A 26,909-nucleotide genomic window follows, 5' to 3' on the forward strand; every position below is an offset into this window, starting at 1 on the left:
ACTGCAAATGTAAATGTAAATTACTTCTGCAAATTATTTTGTTTACTGGTCAATGTAATGAGATAATTCTTTCCTTTCAGCTTGTCCCTCTGCTGTGGCAGTCGAAGTGCTCCGAGATGGAGACTCTACTTTTGTTCCTCTGTGTGGTTCTGTACCAACCAGTGGACTCACATTTATACGTTTACAGTTCCAACCAGAGGTAGTAGTCAGCATTCTATTGAGGCTTCACAAACCAAGTGATTCAAACAGCATTGGGCTTACACAGTTGAAGCTTCTTGGTTCAACTACATTTGGAGAAACATTTTCTAAACTGAGTACTGAAGTGCCTCAGGAGGATTCCTACTCCAGATCTGGGTATGTATTCTTAAAGCTACTTACACAAATTTCTCCAGGCTTTCACCTATGGAAAAACAGTGGGGAAAGTAACCTGATAGTTTACTCTGACTTTTGAGACCTATGTGTGATCATATCTTTTCTCCTTGTCTGGATCCTGTTTGGGTGAGATAGGAGAGAATGTTAAGACCTGGGACATAAACAGATATAATGGAATATAGCATAAACCAGGGGTGTTTTTTTGGCATGGGTTCTGGATCGTTCCTAATATTGCAAGAAAGGGGACTCTGGGATCCAAATATTTTGTTGAGGTGCTGGTCCTGCCTGTGGCGATTGATTACTGTGTATTATAATTACAGTAAAACTTAAATATGTGGTATATTAGTATCAGTTTATAGTGTACTTCCACTCATTTTTTAAATCTCAACCAGTGGAGTGTTTGCATACAATATATTCGTGTAGAAACAAGAAACACAATTTTAGATCAACGGTATTTTACATTCGGTGACAATATGCACATTTGAAATATACCATTCCACCCATCCAACCTCATCAGTGAGAAAAGTGGTAGGCCTATGTTTTATTTTTGTTAAATCTTCTAAAATTCTGGAGTGTATTATGTTCCTGCAGTCCTTCGAGTGTTCATTAGTTATTCTGGATCTGATACTGTTTTACATAATAATCATATTGGAAAATGGAAAGCCAGAACTACATATCAACTTTCTCTGCCCATTCTGTCATCTGCAGCTGTAGCATTTTCATCTGCAATGTGAAAGTTCCACAATTCACTTGCTTAAGAACACCATTCTCCTCAAGCATTGATGGAAAAAGAGCTTTTTTCGGAGCCCGAAAAATATCTTCCAATTTCTTGAATGGCATGAATTGTTCATCAGATTCTCCCTTCAGTTGGTACAAAAAAATCTGACAATTTTTGCCACAAACCTTCATTATAAGATACCAAACAAAGTTTAGGAAAACAAATTATTTTCTCCTCCACGTCTGCAATAGAGAGATCTAACTTAGTTTGAAAGAGTCACACATAATCATAAAGTTTATGGCCTATTCTCCCTGATCTCTGGAAAATAGTGGCAAGATTGTTCATCATTGCAGAAGTTGATGAATTGACATTTCTGTCTTTAAACCATTGAGAAACTTCCGATTTCATCCTTCATTTCAAACAATGTGGAAAACTTGTTTCCTTTCTTAACCCAGCAAACATTGTTTTGAAGCAAAAGATCTGTGTGCATGGCACCATGTTCCTCAAAGTATGTTCCGAAAAGTCGATGTGTCAATAATGATCACTCATGTAAAAATATAATCATACAAGTTACTGTACTCGTAACATCAAACTACTCAGGAGACAACTTACTACACAGTGTGGTTTGACAGATTATGCAATGTCAAAACACAGTATTAACCCCTTAAGTGGGGAGCTCGGTACAGACCGGCTCACTCCCTGGTGGGGAGCATTTTCCCTGATTCAAGAAAATATTTAATAACGTGATTAAAAAATCTTAGACTAAAATGAACTATTGAAGGGCCCGAAGAGAAATATTTACTTGAATATTATGTACAGTAGAAGTCCGCTATAGCGAGTACAGCATGTAACGAGAACTCCGTTATAGCGACGACTTTTTTCTGTCCCTTCTAAATTCCTATATTAAACTGTGTATCGTTCTTCGGTTACAGCGAGCGCCCTATCACTGGCGCATCCGTTATTACGAGCGATTAAGCGCGCACGATTTTTTCCGTTACCGATATTTATGCACCCCAGCGGTGATACTGCATGCGATCGATTACCTTCGGCATCGTTTCCTCGCTATGTGCACTAGCGATTTCTCTCGTCAACATTCGAAGGTGATGTCAGAGTCAATTAGTAATATCCGTCGACAGCTGTTCCGTAAAGAAAATTCGAAATGAAAGAGAACATATTTTCGTAATAAATGCGTAAATAACGTGTCCGATAACGGTTGTTAACTCGTTAAAAATTAAGGCTGACTAAACGACCGCTTAATTTTGAGGTGACATACTGCAATTAAGTAAGAATGGGATACACCTAGAGATATGGCAGAATGCTCAATTGATTTCAGAGGTTAGTTTATATTTTGTCACGTTTGGTTAAATTACGGAAAGGCTATTATGAAAATTTCTAGTGAGAAAGGTATAATTTCTCTACTGGCCCTTGAAGTGTGTTTTCATCATATGTATAGTACGGTTAAGTTAGGATACGTGACGCTGTTTGGATAAGAAAACTGAAACGTTTGCAACAAAATGCTATCGATCATCATTGGTACGGTATAGTTTTCTCACTTTGTGCATATGCGAGCTCTCTCGTTGACATTCAAAGGCGATGTTGGAGTTGATTAGTAATACCCATAGACTGCTGTTCTCTAAAGAAAATTCGAAATGAAAGAGAATAACACGTTTTCATAATAAATGCATAAATAACGTGGCCGATAGCAGTTGTTAACTTGTTAAAAATAAAGACTGAAGTAAACGATACCTTAATTTTAATGTTATATACGGAAATTAAGTAAGAATGTGATACACCTCAAGATATGGCAGAGTACATCATCGTTTTCTGAGGATATTTCATATCTTCTCGCGTCTAGTTACGGCTATTTACATGCGTTTCAATATGTTTTCATGATAGGGTACATGTACGGTTAGGTTAGGTGACGCTGTTTGAAGAAGAAAGCCGAGGTGTTTGCCACAGAAATCTCGGGAGTGATGCCGTATTTCTCCGAATCCAATACTTTTTTTCTCAGAATCTCATGCGAAAACTCAAGGGTTGTTGCATTCGCGGCCTAACATGGATCCCACTGGCACTCTCTAAAATATGTTTACTGTTTTAAATTGTACTTTTTCCCTTTCCTTCTTACTCTTAACATTGTATAAACCATGCAGGTCCTGTAAAAAAGGCATTGGCATCCAGATCAGAGTCTTGTCAATTTGAAGGCCCTTGGCGTAAACAAAAATAAATAAATATTTATACTTGTATAGAGCAGTGCTGAATATAAGGGTAGTAGTGGCAGGCCAAGACATAAATATCATCAACAAATTACAATAGATGTGGGGTGGCATCCAGATCAGAGTCTTGTCAATTTGAAGGCCCTTGGCGTAAACAAAAATAAATAAATATTTATACTTGTATAGAGCAGTGCTGAATATAAGGGTAGTAGTGGCAGGCCAAGACATAAATATCATCAACAAATTACAATAGATGTGGGGTTAAATAGTAATGTGATTTTCTTCTATTGGTTTTACATAGTGGCAACTTTGGCAGGCCTTACGGCAGTGATGGTATAGGACTGGGAAGAAAGGGAACCTGACCGTAAATAAAGCACAGCCCCTCCATTTGCCTGATGAGAAATTGAGAAACCATGGAATACCATGTTCAGGGCTGCTAACTGTGGGGTTTGAACTGATATATTCGCAAAGATGCACACAAAATGCTATCACTTAAGTACACTGGTTTTTATTTACAAACTGTATACATATATCACAAACACATCAATAAAACACAATTTTGAACAGCTGCCTATTACAGAGAATAAGAGAAGACTAGAACAGATGCATGTGAACTACCAACCCAACAAAACCAATTCACATACATGACTTCAACACTCCGTTAACATGACTTCCACACAAGTCTCATTAAAACAACTCCACTCTCATTCACAAGACTGCCGCTTTATATATGTTGCCTGGCCAAACTTCTGGAAGAATATGACACAACATATTTTCTGGTAAATTCGAGAGTTTCCAATAGGCTATTCACAATGTAAAGAATTCTCTATACAATTCTAGTCGCACCATGCATTGTTCTGGAATGATTACAGCGTGTTGCACAATATTGCAGTTGATTATACATCATATATACAGGTAATAATAAATTATATACTATTAATTACATGCTCTTACAATAAATAAAATCATATTAATATATATATATCAAGCATATCGTCGCTGCCGGGACAAAACCTCCTACGTGAAATATTTTAGCTTAGAACTTTGGCCGGTAAGGTTCTGTCATCTAAGGTGCAATATTGTGTGAACAATGTCAAGGAATTCTCGCTCTTCATAATGTATGTGCTGCGGGTCAGCATATCTCCAAAAATATTATCACATAGGAGGTTTTGTCCCGGCAACGACGATATGTTTCATGACAGAACCTCACAAATATTACGATCATGATTTATATAAATGTAAACAATTTCATTGCCACACCTCGCAAGTCAATAATAATAATAATAATAATAATAATAATAATAATAATAATAATAATAATAATAAATATTTGCATTATTCACCCATGGGTTAAAGATATAGTTTCCAAGTTATATTAGTCTATTACACCTGCATTGACAATAATCCCCCCCCTATAACTTGAAACAATAACAATTTCTCATACTCGTCGACTTTGGCTTGGTCGTAGATTGTATCTTATCTCTTCCTGGACATCGCTGGATGTTCTCTCCTCCTGTTGACCGGATCATGCCGTGTCGGGGTCGGTGTTGCCTCTCTGCCAGCCTCTTCCGCGATGATAGTCAATGCATTCTCCTCATGATGACCAGATGGGGCTCTGTCATTAATAGCCTCTCCCCCAGGTAGACCCGTGGCAGTACCATGCTTACTCTGTATGTGCAGCGGTTGGGTGACTCGCCGCAACTCTGTAGCTTGGACCTTGGTGTTTAGTAAGTAGACCCTATGGCCCACCTAGGTGCAAGACTTGTGTGAAACATTCCAATCTTATTACTGCCTGGGTGGTTACATCGCAGTACTTGTCAGCGTGGTAGGAAGATCTGGGTCTCTTCGACATCTTGAGCATTGGCCTGGGTAAGGGATGTCTTCTTGGCCAAAGCTTGCTTTTCCTTGATGTCCTGCTGCTGTTTATGCTGCCACTCTGCCAGGAAGACAGCTGCATCAACTTGACCAGAAGTGGGTGGTGGACGAATCTGCCAATACCCGGTGCCATATAGCCAGTGACATGGTTAATGCGTCATCGCAGGGCAAAGAGTGACTGTGGTATATGATGATCCCAAGATCGATGTTCTTTATCTATTAGGTGGCCCGTAGTATCATTTTTCACTCTCGTTTTTGTCGTCGTTCCATTGGATTGGCCCTTGGGTTGTAGTTACGGGTGGTCCAGTGCTCCACACCCCATTCCGTCATCATTTGCTGCCACTTCCTTGACGTGAACTGACTCCTGTTGTCCGACAGAATACACCGTTCCGCAAAAACCGTAAAAGTAGTTAGTGGGATGTAAAGCCAATAACATTATTATTAACGAATACACCGTGGATAACCGTACCGGCTGACTACCTCATCTTGTAGAAGACTGGTGATGTGTCCCATCGTGGCTTCTGGTATTAGAAAGACCTCAATTTATCTTGTGAGGAGGCCGATGATTACTAGGAGTCCTGTTTTATCCTGTGATGTTCTAGGGTAAGGACCCATCAAATCCAGGGCCATGACCTCCCTAGGGCATTGCAGCTGTCTTTCTGGCCATTCTGAATCTGCCTTCCTGTTGCTCGCCTTGGTGCAGGCTCAGATGTAGCACCCCTTGACATAGTCCAGGATCTTTATTTATTAGTTTCATTATTTCCTGTATTGATAGTTATCATATATCATAGAAGAGAATGGATCCACCTAATCAATACAAGTTTATTGTAAGTTCCTATATTACAGTACCGGTTTTGACTCTTTTTATAAAGTCATCTTCAGCTGTACATTACCTTTACATCAGTCAAAGTTGGTGTTGTGCCTTGCTAAGTAGAAAGAGGGATGTGACAATTGTTAAAATTAGGCATATTTCAAAATAAGAGCCGGCTATGTATACATCTAATATTAAGTGTGTCTGAGGGCCTAAAATCGTGTTGATCAACTTATTTTAAAAGATATAGATACATAAATACATTAAAATATTCACAGTACATATTAAAATACACATTTCATGCTAAAGTACATTGCGATGTATCAGCTCACCTCCAATGGGGGTGTGCCTGAAAAGAGCTGCACCACCTCGGGATGAGGACACGAGTTTACGTTTATTGCGATGAATAGGAACACATTCTTGAAATGAATTTGACATCTTGCGTTTGTTTGTTTAATTATCCAACATGAGAGGAATGTCCGTGCTTGTGTTTGTATGGAGTGCTTCCATAAAATTCTACTCTATATTAGGTTCATCCACTTGTATGATTACATACGAACACAAGCACGGACATTCCTCTCATATTGGATAATTAAGTAAACAAACAAATGCAAGATGTCAAATTCATTTCAAGAATGTCTTCCTATTCATCGCACTGGACTTTAGCAGTAAATGTCGGTTACAATAGGCAGGTGCATGCATTTAGCGGTTAGGTTGTTCTGTCCTTGGATGGAATAGGTTATCCCGTCCGCTGCTCCGACTACCCTTCCAAGATGTTAAGATTTCATAGACGGTAGTAATCTGGCAACAGTCCAATTGACAAATGAATGGCTTGCTTGGCTGTCGAGTATGTCTGAAAAATTCTCGTTGCCTATCCTCAAGATAATAGCTGGGCGGGGTTGGCGTGTTCTGCTCACAATCTGACCAATTCCTCTCCTACTTGACCATCGTTGTTTGTCTTTCATTTCTTGAGGTGCATTCCTTTTCCCGGTACCATCCCCCCTCAATCCAGAATGGACTGGACTTCCGACGTCAAGTTTGGGCACTTGTTCTTCAGGTGTCCCGTTCTTCCACACTGGTAGCACTTCCTAAATGAGCTGGTCTCTTCCTTAGCTTTGCTCTTGTGTTCAGCTCCAACTGGGCGATGATTCTACATAGATCATCAAAGGATCTGGGTCGTGATACTTTCACTAGGTGTCGAATCTTATCGTGGAGTAGCTCTGTGATGGTCCGGCCCCGCAGTGTAGGAAGCAACGCATCTGCCTGTTACCCGGCTGCCTCGGGTTTGATTCGCGGCAAGTTCAGGGGTTTTTAATTGTAAATTATTAATATCCCTGGCCTGGGGACTGGTTGTTTGTGTCGTCCTTAATGTTCCTTTCCTCACATTCAACACTACGCTTCCTCCATTCCAATTTCACACAGGTTCATATCGCATGGTGCAAGTAATGGCATAGGATCTCTGTAGGTCGTCGCCCTGAGCGAATAATATTTTAAAAGAAAAGCTGTGTGATGTCTAGGAAGGTCTCGTTCTCACTTCCTTCCGGGTGCAGGCACTTGAAGAGCTGGGGCCTATTCCACGAACGAATTTTGCAACTTTTCACTTTTCACTTTGCACTTTTCAGTTCAGATTTTGTTCCACCATCACTTTTCAGATTTAACTTGCAAAGTGAAAAGTGAAAAGTGAAAAGTTAGGAATCTTTTCACTTTTCAAGCCTGTTATGTTCCTCCATTGGTACAGAAATGCAAAGTGCAAAGAAATGAAGTGAAAAGTTTTCATAAATCTTGCAAAGAGATGATTCCCTTTTCATATGTTAATTAACAAGTATGTACACTAGTTTCTCGGCGTAGAATTTGGTTTAGTGATATAAACACGTTACGACGTGAGCTTTTTTTAGCATCAAGTGAGGGCAGTGATGAAGAATACAATAAGAGAACGTACAAAGACGAGATTAATTTTCATAACCTCACTTCGACGGACTTTCGCGAGTGATTTCGTATTACCCAACACAGGCTCATTATATTCTTGAAATGATCGGACATTTATTGAAACATGTAACAAAAAAAGTCAATCCCTTTCCGGAAAAGAACAAATTCTTATATGCTTACATTGGTTAGTAAATGGTGCCCAGCTGCACGGTGTAAAACCAATGCATGTGACATCAAAACAATTATTTGCGAACTGTTACCAAAGTCGTAGATGTTATAGTAAATGTAATATTTCCTAACAGTACGTTGGCCTGATTATCCACTCAATATAGCGACGGCATTTCTAATGAAGGGTGAATTTCCTTCTGTGTGTGAATGTGTTGACGGCAGCCTACTCTCGTTAATACTGATGTGTCATAATTTGAGAGGTTATCTTTAAAGTTGTCGAAAAAGTATGTCACGTTTCTCCTTGACAACTTCCAGCACAGCCAGCTACTTGTAATAACCTTTTTTCCCCATGATAAAAACGTAAACTGTACGACAATTATACCGTCAAATTCGCCGCGAAAAGTAAAGCATTAAAATCGTAGAGTATTAGGCCTATACAGTTTGCTCATGGAATAAACTCGATCGTATCACTCATTCGCAAAGACTTTTCACTTTGCGAAAAAATTGAAAAGTACAACCTAGACCATGGTGGAACAGAAAGACTTTGCACTTTGCAAAATTTGAAAAGTGAAAAGTGCAAAGTTGAAAAGTTGCAAAGTTCGTTCGTGGAACAAGCCCCTGGTAATTCTGGAGAACGAATGTGCTAGCTATCATGCTGGTGGGTTGTGCCTCATTCAGTAGCTTCCTTTTCACAAAGCTTTTCACCCTTTTGAAATTAAACCTAGGAAGGAATTTGCACTTGAAGTCCATCCGGTGTAAATTTAGTCCTTCAAGTTATTCCACCAAGTAGCGGATTGCCCACTTAACCGTGATGTCATGAGTTGCACTAAGATATCCTCTGGTAGATTAGTCCATCCTAGTAGACTGACCGATCCCTTGATGAAATTAGTCTGGTTCTCTTTCAGTCACCTGTGGAATTTTAGAAGGCTATCTATATTCACCTTAGGGTCTAGGTGTCCTGTATTGCCTGTTAGGTTTGAGGGGTTTAGAGGCGTGGCGATAGGTCCTGTTCAAGTTAATCTATCTTCTACTGCGTGAAGGATGCTTTCTCTTATATTCTGGACATCTCCCTTGATGGTCAAAAATAGGTTTTACCGGGCGAGTTGGCCGTGCGTGTAGAGGCGCGCGGCTGTGAGCTTGCATCCGGGAGATAGTAGGTTCGAATCCCACTATCGGCAGCCCTGAAAATGGTTTTCCGTGGTTTCCCATTTTCACACCAGGCAAATGCTGGGGCTGTACCTTAATTAAGGCCACGGCCGCTTCCCTCCAACTCCTAGGCCTTTCCTATCCCATCGTCGCCATAAGACCTATCTGTGTCGGTGCGACGTAAAGCCCCTAGCAAAAAAAAAAAAATAGGTTTTCTTCAACAGCAGAAATACGTCTCCCGAAATTTCCCTCGACGGCAGAAATACGGCTTTCATAATTTCCCTTGATGGTAGACATTATCCTCTCAACCTGATGTTTTATGCCGGAAACCTGGATTTCCACCCTGTCCTTGAGGTTCGAGTTGTCCCCTTCCAGCTAACTTACCCTACTATCAATCCGCACAACCTGTCCCAGTTTTGACCTGATTTCAGATATCTGCTGTAATTTGGGACGAGATTTTATCATCTACGGTTGAAATTTTCGATGCGAGGCACTGTTCTACTTTGTAAACCTGCATGTCCAGTTAACACAGTATTAGTTTGAGAAATGTTTTCGTTTAATTTCAAAATGTGGTCTTCAGTCTGAAATTTTGTCTGGAAGCTTTTCATTCTGTTTCGTTTAGGTGGAATTAACTTGTGAATCAACGTCCGAGATTTTTTCATTGAGTACCTGCATCGTGGTCATTAAGTTAGAACAGATTTTGGTCATATTTTCTTCCTCTTCTGGTGACGACTCCGGACCTTCGTCCACCTTGATAAAAACTTTTTGCCTTTTTCGACAAGATATTCTCGTAACCGCATCTTTCTTCTCGCTGTTCGTTGGAACATTTCTCTTTGCGAGTTCGTCTTTGAGTTGTTGTACGGACATATATTCTAGTATCACTTTCATTTTGTGGTAATTCACACTTAGACTCGTATTCACTCTAATATTATGCTTCCGTCCTAGTCCCGGTCGCCAGTTGATGTATCCACAAAGACGCACACAAAATGCTATCACTTGTGTACACTTTTTTTAATTTACAAACTGTATGCATATATCACGACTGACCAGGCTTCTGGAAGGATATGACACAACATATTTCCTCGTAAATTCTAAAGTTTCCAATAGGCTATTTACAATGTAAAGAATTCTCTATACAATTTCAGTCGCACCATGTGTTGTTCTGGACTTATTAAAGTGTGTTGCACAATATTGCAGAGTATTATACATCATATATACAGGTAATAATAAATTAAATGATATACTATTAATTAATTTGTTCTTACGTTAAATAAACTCGTGTTAATATATATACAGCAGATGTTTTCTGACATAACCTCACAAATATTACTATCTTATTTATACCAATGTAAACTACTTCATAGCCACACCTCACAAGAAATAATAATAATAATAATAATAATAATAATAATAATAATCAATATTTGCATTATTTACCCATGGGTTAGAGAATATTGTTTCCAAGTTATACTAGTCTATTACGTTTGCGTCAGAACCCACCATCTCCCGAATGTGATCTAACCGCTGCATGGCCTGGGCGTTACAGTCAACTCGCTTTGTTAAAAGATATATTCATCTTACATACATACGTACATCATCATTATAGACCGTTATGTTTTTCAGAGTTCAGTCTGCTAGCCTCCTTGAATTTACTTAACATTGCCACAATCCTCTGTTTGCAACTAGTGCTGTGGACTCATTTAGTTCTACAACTCTTATCATTAAATTGTTAGAAACGGAGTCTAACCATTGTTGTCTTGTTCTCCGTTTAGTTCTCTTACCCTCCATAACAGAGTCCATAATTCTCCTAGGTAACCTATCCTCCTCCATTCGCCTGACATGACCCCACCACTGAAGCCAGTTTATGTGCAGAGCTTCATCCATCAAGTTCATTCCTAATTTAGCCTTTGTCTCCTCATTCCAAGTACCCTCCTGCCATGTTCCCACCTGTTTGTACCGGCAACCATTCTTGCTACTTTCACGTCTGTTACTTCAATTATGAATAAGATATCCCTAGTCCTCATAGCTTTCGCTACCGTAAAGCAAAGTTGGTCCGAAAACAGACCGATGTAAGGATAGTTTTGTCCGAGGGTTGACTTCCTTCTTACAGTATACTGTTGATCACAACTGCGCACTCACTGCATTAGCTTTACTGCACCTTGATTCAATTTCACTTACTATATTACCATATTACTATATTACACACATCCTAAATACTTGAAATTATCTACCTGTTTCAGGTTTGTATCACCAATCTGACATTCAGTTCTCTTGGATTTCTTACCTACTGACATCAATTTAATGTTTGAAAAGCTAAATTTCATATCATACTAATTGCACCTATTTTCAAGTTTTTAGATATTAGATTGCAGGTTTTTGGCACAATCTGCCATTAAGACCAAGTCGTCAGCATAGGCCAGACTGCTTACTATATTTCCACCTAACTGAATCCCTCCCTGCCACTTTATACCTTTCAGCCGATAATTGCATAAGGGGCTAGGGTCTATAGTTGATAATTGGGTGAATGAAAAGCACAAAAACGCTGAATGTCACATCTAATTGAAGATGTAAGTATGTTCATTCGTCACTCTTATCACATTTTCACGAGTAATTTAATGGTGTTAAATTAGTTGTCAAGTTTACAATAAATGAATTAGGTATTATAAGGCTATGTTCTATTCTTGGACAGTGATAATTAAAAAAATCACATGGTATGAAGTCTTTTTGAACTCAGTTATGTGGGAGAGAGATGAAGAAATCTCTTCCTTTTGGACCACGGAATTGAGCTAAATTAACAGGTCTCTGTATTTCTCCTGAGAAATTGGTCGCTGTTCTTTATAAAGGAGACCTGGAAGGAGAAATTTGCCTGCTCTAACTTCTTGGCTCCTTGTGGGATGGACAGACCTTACGACACTTGATTCCTAGGCACCGTTGAAGGTAGATCTGTGCTGTACTAGCTGAGTGTGACCTGCTTCAAACAGTATCTGCCGGATAGGTCTTGAGGGAAAGAGACATTTCTTTTTGAACATAAGCTGGATAAAAAAGGGTCCAGTTTCACAGGAGTACTTGGTCTACATCGATAACTTGAAAAGGCGATGGTTTCACTCTGGCAGATTGAAACACGTGAATTCTGTCTTCTGGCAATTCTGCATATGAGTTTATGTTTATTAGGGCCATGTTACGATCACATTCAAGGTAAGAATGCCCCCGTATTGGGAAAGTGACTTTGATTGTTTCCAGTCTTTTTGCAACTGATACTACATAATATAATACCTGAACACTGTAGTTACCGAGCTCGAGAGCTGCAGTCGTTTAAGTGCGGCCAGTATCCAGTATTCAGGAGATAGTGGGTTCGAACCCCACTGTCGGCAGCCCTGAAGATGGTCTTCCATGGTTTCCCATTTTCACACCAGGCAAATGCTGAGGCTGTACCTTAATTAAGGCAACGGACGCTTCCTTACCACTCTAAGCCCTCTCCTGTCCCATCGTCGTCATAAGACCTATCTGTGTCGGTGCGATGTAAAGAAAAAAAGGAAAAAACAGGAAATATCCACTATGCAGAAGAATGCGTCACAAACGAACTTAATTCATTATCTATAACAACACTGGAAAAGACACAATGAATCATGGGAACAAAATGACTACTATCATTCTTGCATTGTATACTAATGACATCCAGCATTCTTGCAGTGTATACCAAATTTTCTTTTCCTCATATCTCATGGAATATCCGCAATTTTAACTTCGCCTTATAACCATATATTCTATGTCATTTTCGATGAAAAAGTGACATCCATCATTTTTGCAGTGGACTCTTCATATACAAGTATGTACAATGTCTGAGCAACAAAATGTGTAGTTGACTCTCTCTAGAAGAAGAGTCGACTATACACTGTATCAGCTTAAGCGGAGAATTTGGCAGTTGTTGCATTAAGTAACCAAGCCGTGTTGATGGGCTGCATGGTTGATTGTTGTGCAGAATGTGAAGTTATTTGAATTCTTGTTGCGAAGAAAGTAGACACTGCGCGTGGTGATATTAATTGGTGGAATTCTCAGCTCATAGCGAAAAACAAATTGGACCTATTAAAATTTAGAAAAGCCAGTAAAAAGCAAAGTACATGGAAAGAGGAAAAGCTTACCACAAAGTGAATGGACACTTACCTCGCGGTGTAGTGTATGTAGCTTAACTGATAGTGTGCGACTGGTGGCGGAAGGAGAAATATTAGCGGGGAGGAGGGCAGGCGCATGCGGGTTGGGTAGAGTGGAGGTGATTTGGAAGGGGATGGAGTGGGGGAAGTTTGGAAGGGGGGATTTAAGGCGGAGCTGAAGGGTGTGGGAGAAAGGGTAATTGTTTTGGAAAAGTACCTTTAATTAAACTTAGGATTGAGTTCTGGTTGGCTGAATTATTGTTTCTGAGAAAAGTGATAAATAAATCGTAAAGTATGTTGGGTTTCTCTGAGATTTCATTAAGATTGTAACTGGCGTTAAAATATTGGTCTAGATGTATATAGTAATTTTCCATTATGTTGAGTAAAGGACCCTTATTTGCTAATTCAAGGATGTCCATGTCCTGTTCGATATTGGTAAAATTATGGTTAAAATCTTGCATGTGTTAGCCGATAGCTGAAAACTTATTGTATTTTATTGTGTTAGTGTGCTCATGGTATCTTATATTGAGGTTTTGTCTGGTTTGCCCGGTGTAGGATTTTTCACAGGTGTTGAACTTGATCATATAAACTCCTGATTTTAAAAAAACTGCTGGTCTTGTTGATATGTGAACTATTGTATAAAACGTTCATGTTTTTATTGTTGGTTTTGAAAGCTATTTTAACGCCTTGTTTCTTGAAGATATTGGTTAATTTGTAAATATCATTGTTGAACGTGAAGGTTGAAAATGTTAGAGGTTTAGTTCTATTTTGAGGGTAGTTTTAGGGCGACGTTTGTGTTTATTGATTATCCTTTCTGTAAAATGATTGCTGAAGCCGTTGAATTTTGTGTTAAGTTGTGGTAAGTTCATTCTTTAGATCTTCCTTGGACATAGGTAGACTAAAAGCTCGATGAACTAGGTTATTGTATGTAGCTCGTTTGTGGGATCGGGGGTTCACTCAATCTTTACGAATGGTGGAGGCTCTTTGAGTAGGTTTTCTGAATATTTTATAACTGAAAGAATCTGAGTTTCTAGTGATAGTTAAATCTAGAAAGTTAATTATTTGATTTGATTTGGATTCTAGTGTGAATTTGATATGAGGATCAATATTGTTGAGTCTTAGGAGGGTGGTGGAAGCGTTAATTGATTTTTCGTCCATGATTACGAAAAACAAAAACATCATCAACACATCTGGCCCAGAAGTTAATGTTTTCAAATTCATTGTCAATTTTGGTGTATTCGAGGAAATCTAGGTATACTTCTTCCAAGATGCCTGAGGCCGGCGATCCCATTGCCAGACCATCCTGTTGGTATATGACATTGTCGAAAGTGAAAAAGTTATTGTTGACAATTAGTTTTAACACTGTGATGAAATCTTGTATCTCTAGTTTGCTTAAGTGGCTGTTTTTGTTTAAATTGTTTTTAATTATTGGAATTAATTTTGATACTTGTATGCTTGCGTACATATTTACAATATCGAAAGAGTGGATCGAATAATCAGGTTGCATACTGAACTTTAGTTTTTCTACTAGCTCTGATGTGTTTTTAATAGACTTTCTGGATAAAAATTGATAGTTTTTTCTTAAGAAATCTGGATGAGTTGTGATATTTTGTATAAGGGCTTGGTCTATAGTTGATAATGCAACCTGATTACTCGATCCACTCTTTCGATATTGTAAATATGTACCAGTCGTACACTATCAGCTAAGCTACACACACCACAGCACGAGGTAAGTGTCCATTCACTTTGTGGTAAGCTTTTCCTCTTTCCGCGTACTTTGCTTTGTACTGGTTTTTCTCAATTTTAACAGGTCCAATTTGTTTTTCGCTATGAACTGAGAATTCCACCAATTAATATCACCATGCCCAGTGTCTACTTTCTTCTCAACAAGAATTCAAATAACTTCACATTCTGCATAACAATCAACCATGCAGCCCATCAACACGGCCTGATTACTTAATGCACCAATTGCCAAATTCTCCGCTTAAGCTGATACAGCGTGTAGTCGACTCTTCTTCTAGAAAATATCAACTACACATTTTGTTGCTCAGACATTGTACATACTTGTATATTTTTATATATGTGTCATTTTACATAAAATGTTCTGAGCTTGGTAAATTCATGAAGCAGGATGCTACCCTACTTGCACATAGTCCAAGTGAGAACCTCTCTTCTAATGGGTTATGGACCACCGGTGAATTGTATAGTCCTAGCCGCCTGAGCACAAGGAGGGGCATGCCTCAGAATGTGTCCGAGATGCCCACTCCCATTCCATAGCAACTGGTATCCCTACTCTCAGGACCACTTACTAGGCCACTCTGCCGTTGCCCATGGTTCACGAACTAGGATGTGACTACAGTAACCCACACCATGAATCTTCAGGTACCTTCAGATTGGACAAAAGCAGTAAATGCACGTATCTATAAGCAAGGGAACAGGAAGGATTGCAACAACTATCGAGGTATCTCATTGATTAGTATAAGAGGTAAAGTATTCACTGGTATCTTGGAAGGGAGGGTGCAATCAGTCGTTGAGAGGAAGTTGGATGAAAACCAGTGTGGTTTCAGACCACAGAGAGGCTGTCAGGATCAGATTTTCAGTATGCGCCAGGTAATTGAAAAGTGCTACGAGAGGAATAGGCAGTTGTGTTCGTTTTGTAGATCTAGAGAAAGCGTATGACAGGGTACCGAGGGAAAAGATGTTCGCTATACTGGGGACTATGGAATTAAAGGTAGTTTATTAAAATCAATCGAAGGCATTTATGTTGACAATTGGGCTACAGTGAGAATTGATGGTAGAATGAGTTCTTGGTTCAGGGTACTTACAGGGGTTAGACAAGGCTGTAATCTTTCACCTTTGCTTTTTGTAGTTTACTTGGATCATCTGCTGAAAGGTATAAAATGGCAGGGAGGGATTCATTTAGGTGGAAATGTAGTAAGCAGTCTGGCCTATGCTGACGAGTTGGTCTTAATGGCAGATTGTGCCGAAAGCCTGCAATCTAATTTCTTGGAACTTGAAAATAGGTGCAATGAGTATGGTATGAAAATCATCCTGTCGAAGACTAAATTGATGTCAGTAGGTAAGAAATTAAACATAATTGAATGTCAGATTGGTGATACAAAGCTAGAACAGGTTGATAATTTCAAGTATTTAGGTTAAGTGTTTTCCCAGGATGGTAATATAGTAAGTTAGATTGAAAGAAGGTGTCGTAAAGGGTAATATAGTAAGTTAGATTGAAACAAGGTGTCGTAAAGCTAACGCAGTGAGCTCGCAGTTGCGTTCAACAGTATTCTGTAAGAAGGAAGTCAGCTCCCAGACGAAACTATCTTTACATCGCTCTGTTTTCAGACCAACTTTGTTTTACGGGAGCGAAAGCTGGGTGGACTCAGGATATCTTATTCATAAGTTAGAAGTAACAGACATGAAAGTAGTGAGAATGATTGCTGGTACAAACAGGTGGGAACAATGGCAGGACGGTACTCGGAATGAGGTTATGAAGGCTAATTTAGGAATGAACTCGATGGATGAAGCTGTACTCATAAACCGACTTCGGTGGTGGGGTCATGTGATGCGAATGGAGGAGGTTAGGTTACCTAGGAGAATAATGGACTCTGTTATGGAGGGTAAGAGAAGTAGAGGTAGACCAAGACGACGATGGATAGACTCAGTTTCTAACGATTTAAAGATAAGAGGTATAGAACTAAATGAGGCCACAACACTACTGGCAATTCGAGCATTGTGGCGATGTTTAGTAAATTCACAGGGGCTTGCAGACTGAACGCTGAAAGGCATAACAGTCTATAATAATAACAATGTATGTATGTATGTATGTATGTATGTATGTATGTATGTATGTATGTCATTTTACATTTTGTTCATTCTTATTGCCATAGCACTCGGTCCACAACCGTTATGTATGACCAGGACCTACTGAATTCCATGAGTATAAATTTTAACAACGCAGAGCACCTTATTTGTACTTTTGTTCCAGAATTCTTAGCATGTATAATGTACCTGTATTAATTATTACTCACCTACACCACAGGTAATATTTCATTTCATTTACAACATTTCAACCACACTTCATATTGTAAAATTATATTTTCATAAGGCTCTTACTGCTAGAAAACATGTTTTAGGATTTTGCCAAGTATGCTTTAATATGGCGGATGATGACCCCGAGTAGGGTTGAAACTACTCCCATGTAATGTAAATATTGTAAATACAACTTAATATTGAATAGGTAGAAAACTCTACTGTGCATTATTTATATGGCATCCCTGTTTGTCACCCATTATCTTTCTTTATCTTGAACCTGCTTACTGTCAACTGTTCGGAACTTCATCAATCATATCCATGTACTTTTGTCTAACTTCCTCATCATGGAGTGTTTTTTTCGTTTGCCGACAGATTTCACTTTTTCTATCTTAGGCCTAGAGATATTTTGTTCACTACAGATCAGATAGTTATCTGTATCATCAAAAAATCCCCAGAAAACCCGCACATTCCTAATAGATTTCCTGAATTTGAAGTCGGTTAAGGTATAGTCTATTACGGATCTGGTACCCCTATCCTCGAATGCGTAGCGGTGAATAGCCGTATGCTTGAAGAATGTATTTGTAATTGCTAAACATATACCAGCACAGAAGTCAGCAAATGCTTCCCATACCCATAATCTTCCCCACATTCACCTATCACCCTTTCTTATCCTTCAGTTCTATTTCCAACTCTTGCATTGAAATCACTCATTAGCACTATCGTGTCCTTGCTGTTGACCCTGACTACGATGTCACTCAATGCTTCATAAAACTTGTCTCCAAGCTCAATAGCTGCAGCAGTATCCAGTATTTGGGAAATAATTGGTTCGAATCCCACTGTCAGCAGGCCTGAAAATGGTGTTCCATGTTTTCCCATTTGCACATCAGGCAAATGCTTGGGCTGTGCTTTAATTAAGGCCTTGGCCTCTTCCTTCCCATTCCTAGGCATTCCCTATCCCATCGTCACCATAAGGCCTATCTGTGTTGGTGTGACATAAAGCAACTTGCAAAAAAAATATATACAGTGGAACCTTGGATTATGAGTAACTTGGTTTACGAGTGTTTTGCAAGACGAGCAAATATTTTAAATAAATTGTGACTTGATAAGCGAGTGAGGTTTCGCAATACGAGCGTCACGTGTACGTACGTTTCCACCTCCCTTATGCCTTTGTTTTCCCCTCCCCCTGCCACTGTCTTTCCTGGGAAAGCGTGTGTAATCATTTCCTGCGCTGGACTTCAGTTGGCATGCCTCGCTCGCATAGTCAACACCGTACGAGTGTACATGTTTTTTTCTGTCATTTATAATATAACTGTTCTGCAACGATGGGCCCTGTGAACGAAAAGAAGGCTAAAAAGGAATTTGGTCGGAAGAAGGAGATGATTACAGTGGATGAATCTGTTCAATGACAATGCAATGTCACATTTTCGTGAAATCCTCAAAAAGAGGCAAAAGCAACAGTCATTGGACAGGTTCCTCGTTAAAGTTGCACGAAAAGAAAACGCTTCCATTGAGCCAACTGATAGCAGTGATTCTGTTAGTGAAATTCGTACTATACAGTAACTCTTCTCATGTCATCTCTCGTCTCCCTCACACCTCTATTGTAAGGTAAAGTGCAGTTTAATTGTTTTACGTTATATTTTGTTTTAGAAATGTTTTGCGAATTAATGTTTTTGTGTTGTGGACGAATCATCCGAGTTTCAATAGTTTCTTATGGGAAAATTTGCTTTGATATACGAGCGATTTGGATTATGAGCACGTTGCCGGAACAAATTTCATCCTCACATGGTGAATACACTGAGACAAGTCTTGTCTTAATTCCTCCAACTGCCAAATCTACCCACATCATTCACTCATTTACTTGCCTAACAGAAACTATGTTGTGTGCAATAGTATTCCTGATGAAAAGCCCCCCCCACACACTCTGTGCTTCCCTTTTTTAACACCCATCAATTACACTTCATAATCTCCTATCTCTTCCTCATTATCTCCCCTTACTCCTAGCACATCCAGATGCATCGTCTTTGCTGACTCAGCCAGTTCTACTTTCTTTCTTCCAAAAGCCCCATTAATATTGATGGCTCCCCGTCGAATTCCATTTCGTTCTCCAAGTTGTTTCCAAGGAGTCCCTCGCCTGTCAAATGGGTGTAGAACTCCATTACTCGTATAGGTTCGAGGCCTGCATAAATTGTTCTGAAATCGGTAAATTTGTGAAACAGGATCCTACCCTACTTATACATAGTCCAAGTGAGGATCTCACCTCTAACGGGTAAGGGACCATGGTGTATTGTATATTCCTAGCCATCTGAGCACAAAGAGGGCCATGTCTCAGTTATATCCGAGATGCCCACTCCCTTTCCATAGCAACTGGCATCCAGACTCTCAGGACCACTAGGCCACTCATCCGTTGCCCATGGTTCATGAACTAGGAGGTGACTGCACTAACCCACACCGTGAGTATAGAACTATATGAATTAAATTGCAGGAAAATGCTACAGCCTTTAGCTCACTCCAAGTTATAAATTCTATGATTTTGTAGCTCTCTGATGCTTACGAGGATAATTTATTCGTAGTTTCTCTTGTAATTTTACCTCAACAAGCATAATCTGTAATTCAGGAAAGAAATCCGTACCTGAGAGGCAAAATGGCGTATGTCAATTTGCCTATATTATTGGAGTACGATAATGAAGTGTGCTTATTATTGTGAACGTTATTATAGTTTCCTGTCTACTGGACGAGTTGGCCGTGCAGTTAGGGGCGCGCGGCTGTGAGCTTGCATCCGGGAGATAGTGGGTTCAAACCCCAATGTCGGCAGCCCTGAAGATGGTTTTCTGTAGTTTCCTGTTTTCACACCAGGAAAATGCTGGGGCTGTACCTTAATTAAGGCCGTGGCCACTTCCTTTCCATTCCTAGGCCTTTCCTGTCCCATCGTTGCCATAAGACCTATTTGTGTCAGTGCGACGTAAAGCAACTAGCAAAAAAAAGTTTCCTGTGTGATGGGAATATTAAAGACCTGCATTATTGCATGCAAATTAACGTGAATTGAACAACAGTGAAATATTGTAAGTGAAAAGAAGTTAAAAGTTACGTGACACTTCGGTATTTGAACGTACGCAAAATGAATATGAATAGTTTTTCAAGAGGGGAGATGATATTGCAACTTGCTCTCAAGCAAGCACTTGAAGCGAGAGGTAAATATATTTATGTTTCTGACTGAAGAGTTCCGTAATAGCATACGTTTTGTTACTGACTATGCTTTGTGGAGTTACGCCCTAATCGCCAACTTCGATGTATAGGTTGAAGTAATACAGTAGAATGTCGAAAATTCAAAATCGGTTAATTCAAAATGCTGCCTAATTCGAAGAAACTCTCGTTCCCCGAAACATGAGGCTCAGTTTTGCACATTACTTAAATTGTTTAATTTGAAATACAGATAATTCTTAATTCGAAGAACAGCATTAGTCCCATTATCGAAATTCAGACTTTTAATTCAAAATTGTCCTTCATTTTGTTATAAATAGTATTTTACCGCATAATTTAAATTTAAAAAATTTCCGCGTGACGATAGAACGCGTCTTCCGGAACGTGCAGGGGCATGTTTCCGAATGTTGACTTTGGTGTGCCTACAGTGTGCTTCAGAGTTGCCACGTTCTAGTGAAATCGTAGTTCTTTTGTATTCTTGTAGTTATTCATTATATTTTAACTTCTATTGTGCTGTTATAAACTTTGAAGTTATTATATTTTATTTATGCTGTGTTTTAGTTTTATTGTTACATTATTTTAGTTTAGGGCACATGTGTTCCTATTTTGCGCTACGAGATGGCTAAGCGTCAGTATTCTTCCAAAACACTGAGCGAGAAGATGAAAATTATAAGGGAGGTCGACAAAGGTCAAACGACAGTTGCCTGGGATGCTATTCCTTCATTGACAATCAAGAACTGCTTCATCAAGGGTGGTTTTGCTTTGTTAAATGAAGTGGAAGAAATAGAAGAAGACGACAATGAAGATGAATGGCAGGAGTTACGGCAAAAATCCAATGTCGGTATATCTTTTGCTGAATACATCGCCATAGACCATGCGGAGACTACTTCGGAAGAGCAGGATCCCGCCATGGTGATCAGCTGTGATCACATGACGCCAGAAGTAGCTGCAGCTACAGCTGATGTTGAACACGACGAAGATACGGCACAGGTGGCAACTATTCCGGCGAAAAATTATGTACTTGCCGCTCTAGTCATGTTGGATTCTGTGATAAGTGCAAGTGATGCTGATGACGCTGCAATTGAGGCTACGGCCCGTATTGAGCAGCTTATAGCTAGTGTTTATAAAAAAAAGAAAATAAAGCAACCTCTCATACATTCTTTCTTTAAAGACATTAAGCCTTATGTGTGACAAAAAAAAAAAATACCTACTGGACCATTAATCATTTGCCAACTTTTCAGGTACTGTACGAAGTTATTTATTATACTTTATATTTGTGTTAAATATATGTGTGGGTTTTAAAAGTTTGTTTTGCTGGTGTCGTGTTTCTAACTGGACAATCTTGTTGGCTGCCCTGTGTATGTGCTTTATACTGTACTTGTATTGCGTCGTGTTAATATAGTAAATCACTCTTTGTCTTTGAATCGTGTTTCGTTCTTCCCAGGTGTGTGGTTACATTTGACACTGTATGGCGTTATCCAAGAGCATTATTTAAATAAATGCACTTTGTTGGATACATTTTGGAAATATAATTTTTTCCACAGCATTTGAATGGTTTAATTGTGAATCAAGGTGATTGCATGTATTACAGGATCTTAGAATATTTTGTGATGCAGCAGTGGTTGGAAGTTCTGAATTTCAAGTTGGCGGCTGTTAATTCAAAATCACATAATTCAAAGTCCGATTTTAGTGTCCCAATGACTTTGAATTAATGAGGTTTTACTGGTCTAACTTCAACTGATTAAAATTAGATCCCATTAACGTATGCTATATTCTTAGTAATATGTTAATCATCGTTATTATTACTGTTTTAGTGCTATTTATTAACATTAAACATGACTCCTAAACTTCCACTAAAAATATCGCATATTGGTAACGTAAAAAAATAATTCTCAGGTCAAGGGACACTGGACGGCAGGCATTCACAATGAGAAACCTGTGGATGAAGAGCATATGGAAGACTTGCAGGTTGACATTGCATCAGACTTCTCTGACTTCGATCTGAATTATGAACCTGAAGGCAGTGAATGTAGTGGGCTTTCTGTAGACAGTCAGTTTGATTTTTTGTACCCACAACATTATGCCAAATATAATTATAATAATTATTAATATTATTATTATCATAAAGTTTCTTTAAATTACAGAATGTCAAAGTAAATCAACAGAGGCATGTGAATTACCCGCAACTAATGGAAAAGTAAAAGAAGGAGTAGTATATCATGGGAGAAAAAGGATCCGAGACCCCTCAAGTTGGAAAAGAAATAGTGCTAAAAGAAACAGGTTGATTGGGTTACCTTATAAATCAGTGAAGGTTGGGAAGGACGACCCAGCACGCTCACTTATGCCTCAATGTAAGTGTAGAATGAAATATGCCAAGAAATTAACTGAAGAGGAACGGAAAAATATAGGCCTATATGACGCCTTTAGGAAGGAGTCTAGTTCATGGGATCAAAAATGTCAGATGATAAGAAACTTGGTGAAGGAAGTTCCAAAAAATAGGCACAGAACTTGTAAAGAAATGGATAGTTCTACAGAGAGAAGAAAGATGACAAAACTACACAATTGGAAATGTCACACACACATGGAAGTGGACAGTATCCATTCAACTATTGAAAGGTAAAAGTCGAAACTCACCAACTTTGAGATCACTGTACCACGTGGTTCATTAGAACATGCCAGGTAAAGAAGCTACTAGTAGTCCATCATGTGTAGGAAATACAATGAAGCAGAGGAATCAGCTGAACACATACTTCTTGAATGTGAGGCGCTGGGTAGAATCAGACTCTCCACTCTAGGACTACCAGGTGAAGAGAGAGAAAAAATCCAAGAAGACCCAATAAGAACAACCTGCAGCTTTGTGAAGGGAGCAGGTATATCTAGGTGGGAATGAAGGAAAAACATGGTAGCAAAAGATCTTATAAGTTGACGCTAATTAGATTTAGAGGCTCCATAAAGAAAAGAAGAAGAAGTGGCGGTCCATGAAATTCAATTGTAGCCATTTCAAAAATTTCACATCTTTAACTGAAACATATGGATCCCCTTTCACAAATCGCAAGAAATCTACTACTGCTGAAATCTTCCTAATCTTGAAAGTTGTATGACAAAGTTTCAGCTGACAAACCTGGAATTATTGCCTACAAGACATCCTTCAACGGCACATGTTTTTAAGAAATTGATATCAGAAGACATCATAGAAACGCTCTCCTGTTACGAAAGGAAATTCTGACCGTACAAAGCGAACCAAAACCCATTAGTTCAGCAAAACACACGGACCTGCAATCATTAACTCAGTGGATTCCATAGCAGTACAGTACATTTTACAGTGAACTTCCTCGTGGAGAAGAAGAAGACGAATATCCTACCGATGAGTGATTCTACAGATAAAAATTGAAATTCTCTGGAGAACATTTCATTCGGAAAAAAGTAATCTACAATAATTATTTTACACAGAACTTCAGTGACAAAATTAATGTGAAAAAAAGTTGTTAAAATTGTTTTAATGTGATAATTGTAACATTTTATGTGTGCTATATTATGTTTCGTTTAGCTACAGTACAGGTATAAATTGACATTACATACAGTTATTTACGTTTTACCTTACGTTTACAGCATCCAGAAGTGTAATAAAGAATTAAGAAGAATGTCCATTTTCACGGTTTTCCCAAGAAAATTTAGATTGGAATATATGAATATGACTTTATTTCACATCTACATAATTATATGATATGCAGAATAAATGTATGTAACACATTTACAATTCTACTGCATTTGTATAACGAACAGTTGGCATAAATGTGCATCCGGTTACTGTTTTCAGCTTATACTGGAAAATTAACAAAATGCTTTGCTTCTCAAGTACGGAAATATATTTGAAGAAAGGAATGTAAGTCAAAGATTTCAATACTTCTTTTTTTAGATGCTCTCTTCTCCATTTTTTGTTGACTTGTGTATTATATGTACTACCTGTTGTACCTATTGTAGACAGTAAAAATTATTTTGCATTTCTATGTTTACACTTGTGCCATCTGTTTACTGAGCATATTAGGCAGAGTTGGGACATCAGAGTATTCAAATAATAATTTAATGTCTTGATTTTTTGAGGTTTACTTTTTCTTGGGAGGTATGATGGATAGTGTACCAATTTCCAAGTCCAAATTTAGTACATAGGTAGGGATGATGTATCATCCTACTGTAACGTGACAGCGGTAGCGATTGGAAAATACAACTGAGAGCATTTTATGAGGGCACATCGGAACGTAATGCACAATAATGTTTTTCTCCCCACATATTGCAGCTGGAATGTTGAAAATTCACAACGATATAGTTTGAAGTTTGCGCTATGGAGGGTATTTTGTCTTCATGTGCAGCTCTAGCGAGAGAAGCCTGAACTATGAAATGAATGAACATGGCGCACATTTCACTGTCGTCCACGTGTGAAGAGCAGCAAAGTGTAGTTCGATATTTGTGGACCAGAGGGCATTCACCAAGTAAAATTCACAGGGTCATGCGTGGCATGTATGGCGATGACTGTTTGGACCATAGAAATGTCCCCAGGTGGAGGGGCATTTCTACCAGAGGGTCGTGTGAACCTTAGTGATTCGCCACGCTCAGTCTGGCTGGTAACAGCTTCAACTCTGCAGAAGGTCTGCGCCATTGAGGCAGCAATTTTGAACGACAGGCACGTGTACCTGTGAACCTTATTGCAGCAAATGTTCAATATTTCCTATAGTGCGGCATACGACGTAGTTCAGGACACGTTAAAATTCCATTAAATTAGTATACACTAGGTGCCCCAGAACCTGACTGTCAACCACAAAGGCCCGCGAATGATGACAAGCATGCCGCAGAAGGGCATGACATTCTGAAAGGAATCGTCACTGGTTATGAGTCATAGGTGTACCACCACACGGCTGAAACCAAGCAGGCCTCTATGGAGTGGAAACATGCTGATTCCCCAGTACGAACAAAAATTCAGTATGACTCAGTCTGCTAGGAAAGTGCTTGTGACAGTGTGCTAGGACATGTTTGGTGTGTTATTGGTGGACTTTGCTGAACACGGGACCACTGTTTATGTTGCAGCCTACATTAAAACTTTGGTTAAGTTTTGTTGTGCCCTTCTTGACATACACTGCATCATTAATGCTGACGGTGTCAAACTTCTTCATGACAATGCCCGTACCCATATTCTGCTCCGGTTCATGAGAAACTCACCAAATTTGGGTGGAAGGTGCTCTAGCATCCACCATATAGTCTGAAGCTGGCACGTCAGACTTTCATCTGTTTGGTCCCATGAAGGAATTCCTGGCCGGCCAACACATTGCGACAGATGCAGAAGTGAATTCAGCAGGCTACAGATGACTATACTCCAACCAAACAGACTTCTATTAACAGGATATATTAAAACTAGTACCACGATGGAGAAATGTGTTGAGAAACTTGGTGACTATGTAGAAAGGTAGGTCAAAGATGTAAGTTAATTTTTGATTTGTTTGGTTTTGGTATAATATTTTTGGGAGAAAAATATTGTGCGTTACTTTCCAATCTGCCCTAGTATTTCTATGACTTAGATTTATTCTAACTACCATATGCTGGTACACTTACATAGAAACATTAATTCACAGGTGAATTGTTCATGCAAACACAGTCACACACTCTGTTCACTCTATCACAAATTAACACAATCATACTAGTTTCGGCTATGCACTACCCAGTTCCCCAATATCTTATGTCATGCACTGTCTGTCTTAATGGCCCCCAGCACTCTTCGTTGGTCATACACTCCAACAGTCCTCGTTCGATGACACTTGCTGGTCCTGGTCGAACTCTCATGCTGCACACTGGAGACATATTGTTCGCTTCACTGCAGCCAGCTATGAGAGATCCAACTCTACAATACTACAGGACAGAACGACAGGCTCAACTGCACGGCAGATCGAACACTCACTGAACTCCACAGTGACTGACAACTTCACGGCAATACTCGCACACACTGTTAGTACCTCTTTCTCTCTGACTGGCTGCCTCTCTGCCTTATGTGGAATATGCATAGCAGTGGAGATGTTTCCCAAGAGTGGGAGGTCTCCAGAATATTCTAGAGGGTTGATACATCCAGAACACTCTTGGTGCCGAACCTTCTCTGCTAGTCATCCAGGGCCTGCTAGTAATGTAAGAGAGAGGCTGGCACATCCCAGTACAAGCCCATCCTTCTACCGAATGTATGGCGATGGGCCAGTAACCCAGCTGTGACGTTGAACGCTCACGGGCGGGGCTAGACCGGCTCACTCTTCCCCGTCTTG

General features: G+C 39.3%; 1 protein-coding gene across 1 annotated transcript in view; it reads left to right on the forward strand.

Moving 5' to 3' along the window:
* Bruce (BIR repeat containing ubiquitin-conjugating enzyme) overlaps window positions 1-26,909 on the forward strand; it is a 1,406,664-nt gene that overhangs the window by 831,168 nt on the left and 548,587 nt on the right. The window contains exon 43 of the mRNA XM_068225988.1: window positions 81-354. Coding sequence (XP_068082089.1) covers window positions 81-354 — 274 coding nt within the window. The remainder of the gene's footprint in view (window positions 1-80; window positions 355-26,909) is intronic.

The sequence above is a fragment of the Anabrus simplex genome, chromosome 2, assembly GCF_040414725.1.
Source record: "Anabrus simplex isolate iqAnaSimp1 chromosome 2, ASM4041472v1, whole genome shotgun sequence".
Taxonomy (NCBI): Eukaryota; Metazoa; Arthropoda; class Insecta; order Orthoptera; family Tettigoniidae; genus Anabrus; species Anabrus simplex.